At 43.5% G+C, this 15,398-nt stretch overlaps 1 protein-coding gene across 2 annotated transcripts in view; it reads right to left on the bottom strand.

The window, feature by feature from the left end:
* Positions 1 to 15,398, bottom strand: part of PKHD1 (PKHD1 ciliary IPT domain containing fibrocystin/polyductin) — a 4,356,595-nt gene that overhangs the window by 2,039,098 nt on the left and 2,302,099 nt on the right. For both annotated transcript variants that reach the window (XM_069605754.1, XM_069605755.1), the window contains exons 43-44: positions 8,428 to 8,540; positions 2,832 to 2,937 (exon numbers count right to left, since the gene is read on the bottom strand). In XM_069605754.1, coding sequence (XP_069461855.1) covers positions 2,832 to 2,937; positions 8,428 to 8,540 — 219 coding nt within the window. The remainder of the gene's footprint in view (positions 1 to 2,831; positions 2,938 to 8,427; positions 8,541 to 15,398) is intronic.

Below are 15,398 nucleotides of genomic sequence, written 5' to 3'. Positions count from 1 at the left end.
ATACCTGTTTAGCTTCCAGCCTTTCAAACTAAGGCTTAGTCTTACTTTTGGAATATAGTGGTAAACACAGATAATGGTCTGTAATACCCAGTGAGCTGTTATTTAGGTACCATTTGTATGTTATCATTCTTACAGATCATTACAGAGGGTTTGTTAGCATTGACCATTAAACCATTCCTGTAGGTGTTGAGTCAAAGATCATTATGTCATCAGCGAAAGCTAACGATCATACAATGAGATGACCAGTTCCCGGGGAAATTATCTCACGGTCCCAAAACAATCACACATATCTGCTAGAAATAGTTTGAACTAGCAGGGTGCCAGCAAGGAACCCTGCCTCCACCCTAAGGAAGTGTGGATTTTCTTAGTGACATATCCAGAAATATTTTGGCGATCCTGAACGGTAGTTATCCGTATATACTAGAAGCCCTCCTTGAATACCCCAGATGAACAATTTGTTCCAAATGAGGGTTCTATCAACCAGGTCAAAGGCTGATGTAAGGTGACACAAGGCATGCATAGATGGACACCTTCCTTTGAAAGAGCATTTTGCTGTAATAGGCTTGCAATAAGGACGTTGAGGGTGCATACAATGCCTACCGTGAATCCTATTTATTATTTTGAGATGATGTTCGGCTCCTGAGCCCAGATCTCAAAATCCTTCAGAACAAGAGAGGCAAAGGTTTTACTACTGGACTTCCAGAAAGCTACTGCCCTACAGTAAAGGGTCGGTCTGGACCATAAAATTGTCTCAGGCACCAATTAAAAGGGGTCCACAGCTGGAAATGGCTATTCATTGCTTTTGTGACAAACTGTTTGAATATTAACCAAGGGGGATTTTCTTTTTATAAAGGGTGATGCAAATTGTGCATTTTAAACAATGTTTTTTCAACAACACTGGTCAACCCTACTAGCCACAGAGTGAATTAACTAATCACACTGGCCCATATTGGCAAAAAAAGTGATACACTTTGACCCAAAAAACAGGCCCACACCAGCATTTTGAGTTTTTGGTTCGGCCATGGGCCCCTTGTCCTGTAGGGCAGTCCGAGTCTGCTAAATTATTGATTAGCCATACGATGGCAACAGTTGGAAAACGGTATGATTATGTGGGCAAATGCTTTGCCAATGCTTGTTTGAATAAGGATGTCAGTGCAAGGAATACATATTATTCAAGTGGCTGAAGGCTTGCTTTGTTAAGGCATTTCTATAACCCAGTACCTCTTCACAGCTACAATTCACTTATTAACTCTCAGCAGACTGCTTAGAAATAATGCCAGACCAATGTTTGATGTTGCAAGCTTGATAGAGACAGCTCAAAGATATCCCAGGAAGGTGTGATTTTGGAAGGGAGGGGGAGATAGTGCACGGGAATGGGCATAGGGACATGAATGGTCAGGGGCAGTCAATGGGTGTTTAAGTAACCAAGCAACGCCCAGAAGCCGCGTGTCCCTCTTCACATCATCTCCCTCCTAGTTGTACTCCAATGCAATAGTTTGGATTTATAGGTGGTGCGTATGTGCCATCTAATAGCCAAACCGAACAAATGTGGCAGAGAAGAATTGCGAGTGAAGACTCGTTTTTTCAGTGATAATTATAACACGAGCACAGACAAGAAATAAACTGATGTAATAACATTGAATCCATATGTTTGTTGCAAATGTTCTCCCAGCACTAAAAGGATGGAATTCAGCACCAGGAAAATAAAATAGCATGTGTGTTAACAAACTTCATAACGAGGGGCATGTTTACTCATAATGCGTCTGACCAGATGTTTTGGACTACACCTCCCAATAGCATTCACCACGGACTACGCTGGCTAGATTTGATGGGATTTGAAGTCCAAATCCTCTGGAGGGCCACATAATGAATAACCATGCCGGGGAGATAGAGTGCTATTGCAAGAATGTGAAAACTATGCGTGTGCACATACGATGAAAACGTCTCAGATCACTGGGGGAGAGAACAACTCTCAGTAGAAAAAAGGGGCTAGTTTGTGGACGCACTTTAAATAAAAATCAAGGGGAAAAATAAAAAATATGTAAACATTAAGAAAAATGTGAAATGTAAAGAGGAGAAAACTATTCATGAAATTACACAATATTCCAAAGACAATATTTAGTTATGTAACCAGTTGGAGATGGGTTTCACAAGCACAGTGCACCAAGAGCACAGACTTTCAATGGGCAGGTCAAGGCGACAATAACGACTTCATATTTGTATTTGTGAAAGTGGACATTTTGCGTGTTAATAGCTACGGCAAGTAGACGTTTGTGTAAAATTGTGAGTCGTGGAGGTAAAACAATATAAAAGTATGCATGCCTCATTGGAGACAACCTATGTTGAGAGCGATCATTAGACCACGTTACATGCTGAGAATGGCTTAGGCTGCTGATGCTTAAACTCGATTGGCATATGAACGGTCTTTACATGGGAGACAACCGCAAGGCCATTGCTCCCTATAACTGGATGATATCATCTTAACATATGGTCATATTCTGCACAGGAACATAATTGAAGGGTCATTTATACATCCAAATATGCAAAGGTCGGATATGGTCTTTCCACTCTATGGCTTCCACCAATTACCTTGGGGATACTCTCACAGCTCATCTATAGTCCTTCTACATTGCGCTTAACTGACTGCACGTTACACCGCTGACAACTGCATGCCATAGGCTAGTCTGCACTGCAGTTTACTGGCAGTTTGTGATGCCGCTTTTCTTGGAGGAGAACTGAGTGTAAACAAAGACATCAGACATCCCCGGAGGAGAGCACAACAGATATTATGAAACAATACACATGTTAACATAGCTTGCAGGTGCTCCTACCTGGGCTCCGCCTCTGCTCCTCCAGGCTGTGAAAGTCTGGAACACGGTGGTGGCAGCCTGCCTGGTGTTCTTAGGACAATATTCTGGATAGACCCTTAGGCCACATCTGTTTAAAAGCCAAACATTGAAAGGGAATTATTTGCAGTCTGATAATTAGAGGTACAAATTATTTTTCAATTTTCGGTCGACCAAGATCTATTCTTTTTTTTAACCAAAAGTGTCTGTGCATGGGGTGCTTCAGTTTGCTGAGGGCAGATGATCTACAATTTACAGTTAAAATAAAATGTTCCACTCCTGGGCATTAAAGCAAAATCCACTTCATGTTTTCCGGGAAGCTAGACAAAATAAACTTGAATACATTTAATTCAATTTTAATTTATATTGTAGTGGTTAGCATAAAAACCTACAGTGGTTGGGGCCTGAGCGAAAGCTTGTGAACCCACTGCAGCCCGATTTAATTTTCAGAAATAACAGATATCAGCAACCGTATGTGGAAGGGAAAAAGTAGGTTTTTTAATGCATTATTACAGCATTATTATCTTATGCACCAATCCAAATAAACAAATAAATTAATAAATTAGTGACCATTAAAAAAGACTCAAATACAATCGAAATGTATCAGTGTAAATCAATGAATTTGCTCTTGAAAATGAGCCCTGGATAATTTGCGGTCTCAGGGTATTTTAGGAAAATAGGGCTAGTGGTATGCAAGGAGACCGTGTATTATGATATGTTTATTCATTTATGTTATAGCAACCATCTGTGCAATACTGTCTGAGTCCACCTGGCTCCACTGTGACATCCCCCACAACCCATTTATGGTAGAGATAATGGGGACTCCAATGAGGTGTCAGAATAGTTGGGCATTTCATTAAGGTGGAAACACCATGAGTTAGCCGTTCCTGGTCTTCGATTTTTTACTTTCCAAGGCTCTTGATAGTAGCAGTCTTTATAGGTCAAGGATGCTTCACTTCTTGCAACCCTTTCTGGTCTTGCTGTCTTTCTCCTTGTATTAAACTGCCATCTTGGAACAGCTGTTTCCTCGTGTGTTTTGCCATGCTCGGAGTGTGCTGTCGTGCACCGCCTTTTATCTGTGTGGGTAAGTGTGATGGAAGTCAGGTGTGTGTAATGATTTGTAATTGCCTGACCTTGCCTGAATGTGGTGTTGGGACATGTCAGGTATACGCTCCAGTGTAATTCCGTTGTCGCTCCCTTTGAACTGTCTGTGAGAAAGTGTTTGTGTCAGGACAGGGGTGGATGGTGAATTCCTGGGCATCCCACCGGGCAGGATGGGGAAAAGGTGTAATTGGAAAAGGGATACCGCTTCTCACCCTCAGGCATCCCACTTCCACTCCCGCTCCCTGAAGACCCCTCATCCAGGTGATCCTCCCGCACTGGTCCACCCCCAGGAACTGGATCCAAAAGCGATGGCTGTGCCCTGGCCACCTGGATGACAGATCCACGGGGACTAGCGGGTGAGACACCTTAACGTTTCTCACAGCACCCACAAGGGCTCTTTTGGAAGATGAAGGTTTGGAAAATACCAGTCAAAGTCATATTTCACATGCTCCAGACCCGTAACCCCAGTTCATCCATCACATAAAACTGGCACAGAGACAACCCCCTACTATTCAAAAGGCAAGTCTATCACAGGGATTTTGGTATGGCACGTCTTCCTCAATCTGCTTAAATTCCCCTACAGCTGGGGCAGCCTTGTGTTTACAGTAAAAAAGAAGCCAGTATCTATGAGAAATTAACAAAAACTATTTTAGCAATGCAGCTTCTTCCATAGTCATTTGTAGAGGGAGAAGAGCTCATGAATATATAAGACAGATGTTTTGCTTGAACCAGGCAAAACCAGAATTATTGGTTGTATCTGCTACACAGATGGCCCGAAGGTCTATGAAGCACTAGCCACAATCGTTTTTTTTTTCTCAGATAATGTTATGCATGTGCAGAAAAAGTTTGCAACCTTGGCAACCTTTGATTCGTATTTCACACCAGATCAGTATAGTAATCATATGTCAATTTCCATCAAATATATTATGCCATTCAGACAGTTAAGAAAACCTTTCTCTGAGTTCCATTGTGCTGCTCTTGCCAAGACAATACATGTGGACTACTGCAATGCCTTATTTTCGGGGCTACCCAACAGACCATACAACATCCAGAGAAAATGCGGAATGTTGCAGCAAGAAAGGTCACCATGCTCCAGTGCCGTAACATATTGACCAGTGCTTAGAAGAATTCACTGGCCTTCAATGAGGGGAAGAGTGGATTGTAAGCCTTTGATTTTGGACCAAAAGGCTCTCTCTGTCGCCAACTCCCTTTGTATAACAGTAGGGTTATCAAAAGGTAATACCTGGCAGAAGTGCATTGTGGGAATTTCACTTTTTAAGCGTTCAAGGACGTGTAGTACATCTTACAGTGTCCTTGCTGCAAAATGTTGGAATTGTTTGCCTGAAGAGCTGCACTTTATTTAGGCTCTGCCACTATTTAGTAAGGAGATAAAGACATATATTTTGCGATTTGATATCTGTCGGGTCACCTGCATGTTACTACAACCATATATGCCAACCCTCGTGATTTAGGCAAGATCCTGCTGATTTTTCAATGAATAATATTGCTATTTTGCCATTTATCCTGCCTAAAATAATCCCTAACCCCAATACATTCCTATGGGAAGATGAATTTCGCCCTATTCCTCTGAAGCAGTCTGCCTCCCAGGTACTTCAGAAAGATGGCATGCATGCTCCAACACTAACATCAAATACAGTAAATCCTGGAATAAGAGAGGTGGCCAAGTGCCTGAAGTGAAAAGGCAAAACATATGTAAAAGGTTAAAGGTGAGATTGATCATTGCAAGAAGCTAATTAAATCTATTGAGACCAAAGTGACCTGCGATGGCAGAGAAAGGAATAGTGCATCATTAAACAGAAGCAAGGGCGCATTCTGATTTGTTTTGTTGAGTTTTCTCTCAAGAAGAATGTGCTCGAAACCGCAAGAGAAACTGAAAACTTAAAGAACATAACAAAAAGCCACACGTCTATAATGGGGAAAAAACAGTCATGTTCAGAAAAAAAGCGGTGATTGTTGGAAAAGACAGCAAACGAAAAAGACAACAAAAGCTTTTGGAAACTGGTGGCAGAATGGAACCTTACCGTTTTGCACAGTGAGCTCCTTGGTCGTCATTCTGTGGAGACCACAGAATGTGCCTCATTTTAAAAATGAAATTCGATTTTGGTTGTGTGTACCTATATCTGTGCACCTCTCTGGCATTGCATCTGTGCCTCTTTAAAGAAATACTTCGATTTTGGCTGTGTGTACCTCACATGTGTGCACCTCTCCTGCATTAGATCTGTGCCCCTTATTTAAAAGGAAATTCGATTTTGGCTGTGTGTACCTTTTACATCTATGCACCTCTTATTTCTTGATACTCTATTCCTTTCTGGATTGCATTTATGCCTTGTGACTACTTCCACTAGGCCTCCTGTTGAGTTTAGCTAGAACTGTGCTGTGCAGCCACTCCTCTTTCATCTTCAAATATCCTCTGCCACCACTATGGCTCCCTCCCATATGTGTAGGTTTAGAGGATCCCCAATAATTGCCTGCATCACATAATATATATGCAGTGTTAAAAGCAATCTGGGCTACAGAACTCTATGAATACTGTATTAGTAAAAATGGATGCATACAATTGACATGAAAATTCCCAATATCCATAGTTTTCAGGAGTCTAGATGTAATACACCATGCCTGATGAATACAGGTGGCTAGTACATATACGATGTTCAAGTCATTAGACTGCTTAAACAATGAAAGGGCATAATTAACACATCGTACATTGAGAGCATTGCAAGTCCTTTCAAGTGCCTAGGTTGGGCCACTTGGCATCCCTGACAGAAGACCAGGAAATGACGTTTAGACTACTTTACTGATCCACATAATAAGCATGAGTCACTTCCGTTCAGGGACCATTTATTTACATGAGCAGCACGCTATGTTCAATAAATGTAACCTAAATTTCATGTGCAGGCAGTGCGTTTGGGGAGGGCTTATAAAATCGTATTACCTCTCAAATCCAAAAGAGTGCTTATCAGATAAATAGCATACCCGTCCCACTAGGGGTGACAAAGCAAAAACCAAGAGGTGATGGCTGGAAGGTTGACGGGTATGCCCAGACGTGGGTCCCGTGCCTGCTGGGCCTAGAGACCCAAGCTACTCCTCACTGATGAGCCCCAACAAGGGCGAAACATGTTTGGGGATGCTTGTGGTCTAGTGCAGAAGGGATGAGGCCTAGCAGTTCGGGCTGGACTGCCCCTTCTGGGTTGGGGCCAAGCCCCATTTGCATATGGTCTTTCCCCTTCTGTAACGGCTTGGCAGGCGAAGAAAGGTGGTCTGGAGGGTTGCCAAGAGCATTGCCAGTGGTTAAGATTAATTCTAAACCTTCCAGCCATCACCTCTTTGTTTTTGCTAATGGTAGATCCAGACTCCTCACTGAAGTGACTTATATGTGTGTGCACGGTATACGGCATGCTATCTCATCAGCAGAACCGGTTGGGCGCTTTGGCAACTCAGTGAAACAAAAATGAGACTCTGCTCTGGTCCTAGGATCGTATGTACTTTCTCAGGTTCCTGGAAAAACGAAGTAAATACAATACTACACGAAATACAATACATAACAAAGCAGATGGGGAGGGAAAGGGAAACAAAATACAAATCCCTAAAACAAAGTCCACAAAGCACCAGCAAAAGCATGAACAGGTTGTTTCACGCTCTGCATTTTGCAAACCCCAGTCAGCTTGCATCTGCTCGAATCATATCTGCCCGAGTCCCAAAGCGCAACATTACACGCCCATTAAAGGCACTTATGTGGATTTGGGATTCTGCATCACTGTATGCAAAATGTAAACAACACCCAATTGGACGTTAGAGTGGAAAAATCGGAGTCAATGTTGGCCATTATGAGTTTGCTGGTATTTTCAGCGGGATACCGGCAAACTGACCCTACAGTTTCTGTCACCTGATATCCCGGTATTACCAGTATATTCCAGGTGGTGGAAATGCTGGTAAATCCCCATCCCATGGATGGGATTGCCAGAATTACCGGCACCAGTAATACCGCTGCTGGTAATTGCAGCATTTTTTTGCCAGTGGAGGCCTGATTTACCGGCAGCTCTGGGCTGGAGGTGAATGAGTGTCCCCACCGGAAAACTTGTGTTTTACCGATGCTGTAAAAGTGCTGGTGCCAGAATTACCAGCAATTTTGCCAGCATTTTTACCACATCTGCAAAACTGCAAAGACCCCCAATGTTTCAGGCACATTAGGTATGCGGATTTTCCATGCATATGCACATTTTAGCAGAGAACGTAACAAGCACTTACACTTCTTTTGGACAATTATGCAACTCACCTTGCAACAAAACGGAAGGAAAATTGTGCATGTATTCCAAATGAGAAAATCAGGAAATGTGCACAATTTCACAGTTGAATTGAAATTGTAGTCACGCCCAGCTTCCCCTTGCAGTTGTAATGTGCTGTATTGACTGGATATGCAATGCAGAATAACTCATGGCCGGTGATAATCCAGTCTTACCGTCTGCAGAAACCAGCTGTGTTCTTCTTGAAGGATTGCGGAAGTGTTTGAGACGGTCCATCAGGTGAGAGGTGATAGAAGAAGCCAATTCCAGCACCCCAGACGTCATTTTCCTGCAAAATACAAATGTACCATTGGCCTGTAAAGTATACAGTGGTGGAGGATGTAAAATGACCATTGTTTTCATAAGTGTCACTAATTTAGGCGTCCACTTGAGTAGTGTGTGTTACAATAGACGATTCATGACGTATAATTACGTACGGTGTTTGGTGTCAATAAATGCTTTATCATGAATGTCTATGTATATTTTTATTTCAAAAGCATGCACCAGAAACGTCATTGTCTCTTGCCACTTTGCAGAGGCATTGTCCGCATGCGGTGCTCACATGATCGAGCAGGCACAGCTGCAAGACGAGCCTGGGAGATGGTTATAGGCAGCCAGGACCAAATCCCAGGAGTCGATGCAGCCACTCTTGGCAGCATTAGTCAATGATACCGCATCATGTACTGGGGAGAGGGGTGGGCGGACTCTGGCTTCTGCGTTTGTGGTCAGAAATCGATCGGTTTTATCTGTGATGTGTATGTATGGCTAGCTTCAAGGAGTTCCAGAGACATAGGCCAAATACCGAGACATGCCTGCCTACTGTACTAAACAGTAAACACTGCAGGCATAGCTATAGTGCTTCTCCCATAACTGTGACCAAGGCTGATGTTTGGGTGGGAACGGTGGGGTGTGTGCCTGGCGTGTAAGACCCCCCTGCCTCATCCTCCCCTCAGTGGCTAGTTATTGTCCTCCGTCTAGTGTGTGAATTGGCTTTTAATCACCTTAACCCAAACAGGCCCACCACTTAAGATGTGAGCACATGCTTGTACATAAAGAAAGTTAATTGTAAACTTTTCCTGGGGAGCAGTTGTATGGTGTTGCAGGACCAAACTAACCCAAGTCTCAACAAACCACATCAGTTCACATCTTTTATACAGTTTTAAAACAGTTAAAACACTCCCTAATACTTTATTGCAGTCCACCTCCAAAACATGATTGGACAAAATCCTCCTCAAAGAAATCCCATTTTATTTCAACTACCACTTTTTCATTCTCCAGCTTTATCTAAAAAAATATCTTCAGGTTATATTCATAACACACCTCTTATGATCTGTCCGTAGTAGGTCATCATGTCAGCACATGGTTAAACATTGGTATTGAAAACATAATTCATTACTATCAATAACTGGCCTAAGACGTTTAAACTCTAACTCTTGATTTGCACATGGCTCGCATGGACATTCACTGCGCTATGAGGTGGCTGGGTGAATGATTTCTATTTGTTTGTGATGTTATTTCATCTCCAGGTCACTGTTCCATTGAAACCTTCTAATCTACAAAAACTCGCACTTACTTGCACAATTTAAACTCCTAAATAGCTTTAGAAACCAGCTGACCTTGCATTTTACTGCTGACCAAAATAAATAATGAAACTCCTGTTACGCTCGTGGGCAGCAGGAGATTTCCATCTACTATCTATGAGACTTATCAGACCATAACAACTCAGGGCTATTTCTGCAGCTGCTGACCGCAAAGTTACCCATTCACCTGTCCTCTGCCAGCTGGAAACCTGACAAAGTCAGTTTAAAAAGCGGAGTGCATGCTGAGTGTTCTGGAGTTGTTGGAGCGGTTCACTACTGCATTGGAGACAAGTCTGTTTTCACCCCTAACTACTTGGAGGCAGTCTTTACTTAGGCTCAAAATTACAAACACTTCTCTCCCTAGCAGAGGGCTGCAGAGTGTCTGCTGAGTGTTCTGGAGTTGTTGGAGCAGTTCACTAGTGCATTGGAGACAAGTCTGTTTTCATCCGGTCTTTAATTGGGCTCAACACTACAAACACTCCTCTCCCTCGTGGAGTGCCTGCTGAGTGTTCTGTGTTCGGTGCTTCGAGGCTTCAGTGGTTGTGTCGTGATACCTTTGTTTTGAGCTGCATATTCTCCATCATAACTTTCTGCCTTATCCGGTGATGAAAAGGTTTCTGTAAATGCAGGGATTGTCTATTGACTTGTTCAGTGACTGCAGGATTGTATGTTTTGAATCCTTTGTGCCGAACGTCATTACTGAGAACTTAGATCTATCTATTAAAGGCACCAGTGACTGTCAGGTTGAGATCTTTTCTCTTCCCTTTGAGCCAAGTGTTTGTATAGAGAGTGGTGTCTCTGTGGGGTTTTTACGCCCCCTCATTAATATAAAGCTCTGTATCGTCCTTAGAAGTCAGGCAGGCTTAAATAACAAATTAGTCATTAACTCATCCAGCTCAAATGTTTGGTACGGTTCATTTCATAAGGATGAAGTGCTTGCGACCAATCTCAGAAGAAACAGAAGAATACGCAGTTAATATTCTGGGTCATGAGGTTGACCCCAACTTGGATCCTGTGTTCATGCAAGGGAATAACTCACTGATCAAGTTGAGTTTACCTACAAGGAGGTTTAAGTGTATCCAATTGCGGTACACCTGTCTTGGTCAGAAGAACACTGATTTGTTTCCCCAAATCAGTTGCCACTGATACACAAATTAGATCATTAGTGCCTACTAAGCGCCCTGCATCAGCTGAGTTTATTGATGGAAATGAACTTAATGACCTGAGCATTATTGAATACACAGGCTCTGCATTAGTTGGACAAGATCACTGTATGTAGGGGGTCTTGTGTGGGTTCACTGACTGACTTAATTAATTTTATGGACCAAGATGGGGGTAATGATCCTTTCCGATACCGTTGGAGCAGAAAACCCTAAATCGGTACTCGGCACCCGACTTTAAAGGAGATAGATGATCGTATATATGACTCACGTATCCTACAGTATCTGCACTTAACATGGTGTTGAGTGTGTTTGGGAATCTCTATGACAATATATAGAGATCTATGGAATCCTATGGAGAATGAGCCCTGCAAATGATGTTGACAAGATTCTCTAGCTTGGGAGAGAAGAAGAGGAATCACATACTTCTGTTTCCAGAATTTGCACAGTCTGCCAGTCTTGTGTATCAGAATTTCAACATTTTCCTTCAAGAAGACTTCCTTCCAAGAAGAGACTGTGAGCCTCATTCAAACCCCTGAATGAACTGTCCGAGTCTTCAGACAGCTGGCTGCAATTTGAGCCCCTAGTCACTAACCACATTGTCCTCATCTCTTGTGCTAGATGGAATTACCAATAGATATCTCAGACCAAATAACCGGACAGACTCAGAAAATATGGCAAAATACTACTTTATTCTCAATTCAATAAAACAGGCCAACTGACTGATGCTCGCACCCTCACACATAAACTTGACTATACAGAGATTCAATACCCCAATATGTGTCATCTATGACATCATCATATGTGGCAAACTACAAAACCCATTGAAGTAAGGATCAGTTAAGGGAACATGTGCACCTATGGCATTCACAGGGGTTAGTACATCATTAGCTGCCCTTTATCTGTAGGGCACATCTTGAACTACCCCCAAATACATATAATAATGATTATAGCAGAAGAAATGGCAGTGGATTGGTCTATGCAACATTGTATAGCATGTTGCCCCATAGGCCCTCTGATTTGTTGGCATGCTCACCCAACCTTAGACTTTTGGTTTGTTAGCAGCACGTAAGCAAAACAAAACCCAGGTGCTCGAGTCACGTCAGATTACTCCCCACTTTCCCAATTAATCCATCATCTCTCCTCAGACCAACCATAAACCAACGTTTCCCATCTGTAGTAGACCTTGTAGCCTGCTCTCTGTTCTGGGACATTTGAGCAAGTGTAAGCACATCACCATCTTCATCAAAGGCTTAATGAATAGCCCTTGTTTTCGGGTTCTGGATCACATGTAAAGAGACCACAAATGTGTTCATTTCAAACTCTAATTTACTCCTATTTGATATAATTATACTGGGTGTTCTTGCTGCTCTTGGCCTCTAGAGACTTGCTCACTGTATCTTGTATAGACCTTATTCACTGTTAATTGTCCAATACGTGGCTGTTGCAAATGTTTTCTCATTCTTTAATCTAAGAGAAATATGTGTTACGTTCATGGCTTATCTGTCTGGATCCCTTTTGTGCTTTGCAGTTATTCAATAAAATAGCACCATTGATCACAGGCCAACATAGACTCCTCTTTACTCCACACAAAAAGTTGTTTCTCCAATGTCTCCTGACTCTGCATCCCTGGTCTGTCTCTTAGATAGCTGGATTGAGTCTTAACACGAGCCGACGTCCATCTTCCTATCATGGCTGTCCTAGCCACATTACATTTTCCTCTATAGCAAGCTTCTATATGTCTCATCTACCTTGTGTTACTGCGTATTTACACCATTGACTCACTCTCACTGTGTAACAATTTGTGCATTTTGGAATTTTTCACGTCGGAAGCGGCCACTGCTAACGCTGTGTTGTCAATCAGTGTCGGCAAACGGTGTTGCGGCTTGACGTACACATTGGGTCCTTTCCTCTAGCAGAGGAGGACGCGGACACGGAGCGGAGGAGGAGGCTAAGCATACTTTGTGGAAGCGAAAGCAGCTTTCCCAGGAGCCCGCATTGGAGTGATTGAATCGCAGTGGCACCGCTACCCACTGCACTGAGCTGGCGACCAGGAAGCGCTTTCCCTCGGCGGCAAAGGAGGCGAAAGAAGCGAGGTGAGACGAGGCACGGCGAGGGGTGGTAGTAGCACACCACCATATGCCCTGTCTGCCTTTGTCTGAGGTACCATAAGTCTATCCGCAGAGGCACTGATAATACTAGTGACCTGTACGCCTTCACCCCTGCCCCCGAAAAGTTCTGCCGCAATTCAGCTCCACTTAACGGCCTCCAGCCCCCTATATTTCCTCCTATCTCCTCCCATTTCCTTACAGTCCCTTTTTCTCTCACGGCTCATCTGGTGCATTTGGCTTCCTTAAAGAACAGCAGTATCTACAGTCACAGCACTGCAGCAGTAAGCTGCGGTAAGAGCAGCGTTACGCTGTAGTGGGCACCAAAGAGCGGAAGGGGAGGGAGTAGCTTAAAATCACTGGTTCTATTTGATTTTTATCAAATAGAGGACCATTGTTTCTCCTTCCCGTTCAGCTTCCTTGTTGGGCTCCAGAGGTGTCTGTACGACGGTATCCTCCACTTACGAGCCTGTTGGGGTGCGCTGGGGGATTGATATTTAGGGTGCAAATCCACAAGTACCCTTCCCTATGCCCTGAATAAGAAGCCAATCGAGGTTCACAAGTCGGGGACTGCAGGCTACGGCCTTTGACCCGGTATTTACTGCTAACGGTCTTCCCCTTATTGGAGGGTTGGGGGTTACGTTGGATAAATCCTCCCCCCCCGTACTGCAGGATTGGACCAGGTGATAGCAGCTCTTTCCCCTTTTTTTTTTTTTTTTTTTTTCTGTAACCTGACTGGGCAGTGCGCTTTCAGCCGGCTTGTACTTAGCCGTTTGAAAGAGTGAGAAAAACGCAGCGATGCAGCGGGGAAAAAGAGCGCAGCATTCGATCTATAATCTACGGAAAAACAGGACCCCTGCTACAAAAGAGCCAAAGGAGACCCACAGAAAGGGAGGCAAAGCTAAGAAAAACTTGAAATATGCCCTACCTGTGGTACGGGGAGCTATTACGGAGTTTTTCCCTGTTAACCCCCCCCCCTGAGACCAATTCAACTACAATTGAGGAGACGACTGAACTGGCAAATTTAGGAGGCACCTCTCTAAATTCTTCTAACTTTGATGACATTGACAATAATTCTCTTTTGGATCTGTGTTTGACGATACAGAGAGGGATGCAGACACACACGCCACAGATAACATCTAAAATCTCTTCGCCCCTGAAAGAAAATAACACGAATATTGATTCAGGGGGACATAATATAGTTGGAAGTGGGGAACGTCTATCCCTCTCCCCGAACCTTGCAATGGCCTCAATGGAGGACGAGCCGGACCACGAGACGGTTGAGAGCACTGGTTCCCAATCCAATGCTACACAGTTAGCTGAGCTCCAAACGTCTGTAGCCTCCCTCCAATTTGCTTTAAAGATACTGCTACAGATGACGGGACGTATCCTATCTAATACCAATTCTATCTCCATGACATTAAACTCGAAGGATATTCTGCGAGAAGAGACAGAAGTTAATCTATCGGACGCTCTCCTAATAGCCGAGGAGATGGAAGAACAAGCTGACGAGAAGGTGAGGGAAATGGTGCATGGGACACCTCATAGTAATATCCTAATTGAAGACACTCCCACAGAGGCAGAGGAACAAGAATTGGAACATCGTCCCCAACCCCCCCTTACGCGTAAACAACGTAGAATGGCCAGAAAGGCCCTTAAAAATAAGTCAGCCATAACTCATGCCCCATCTCCTACGGCAGGGTCAGGACCTATATTTGAAACTCGCTCAAAAAAAGCCAGGAAAAGACAGACGAGAGCCGCCCTGCGAGCAGTAACAAAAAAAGGTCCACTTACAGATTGGTTAATCCCTGAAGATAAGTCCCAGGGCATGGACCTAGAGGAAACTGCATTAGAGGACTTGGGGCCTGTCTGTGAAGTAAGCTCGCCCTCCCACCTTGAGCCTGCTCTAGAAACACGGTCCTCGGAGGACCAGACTGAGCAGGCCCTCTTGGAAGAGCAGAAGCTAGTGCCTGAAATCAAGATTAATCGCATATGCTTCATTAAGAATCTGTATCCTAGGATCAAGAACTCCTGGTTGGCACGCTCTGAGCTATTAACTCGGCTACACCACATTCCACAACTTCGTATTTTAAAATCTGATGATTTTCTTTTTATCAAACCTCTGTCTGGTCCTAATCCTAATGTATCTGCCCTACATTGTTCTTTTCTTAATATTGTGCAATTATTGAGAAATTACAAAGAAGAACTGAGAGCGGTGGATATTGATATTGATGTGGACCCGCAAGAGAAGGATCTCTCAGTTGTCTCTGAGGAACCTGTTGGGATATCATCTTCTAGT

The sequence above is a fragment of the Ambystoma mexicanum genome, chromosome 4p (assembly GCF_040938575.1).
Source record: "Ambystoma mexicanum isolate Mex_15411 chromosome 4p, UKY_AmexF1_1, whole genome shotgun sequence".
Taxonomy (NCBI): domain Eukaryota; kingdom Metazoa; phylum Chordata; class Amphibia; order Caudata; family Ambystomatidae; genus Ambystoma; species Ambystoma mexicanum.
The sequence above is the reverse complement of the archived record's forward strand: the minus strand, read 5'-3'. Positions and strand labels throughout refer to the sequence as shown.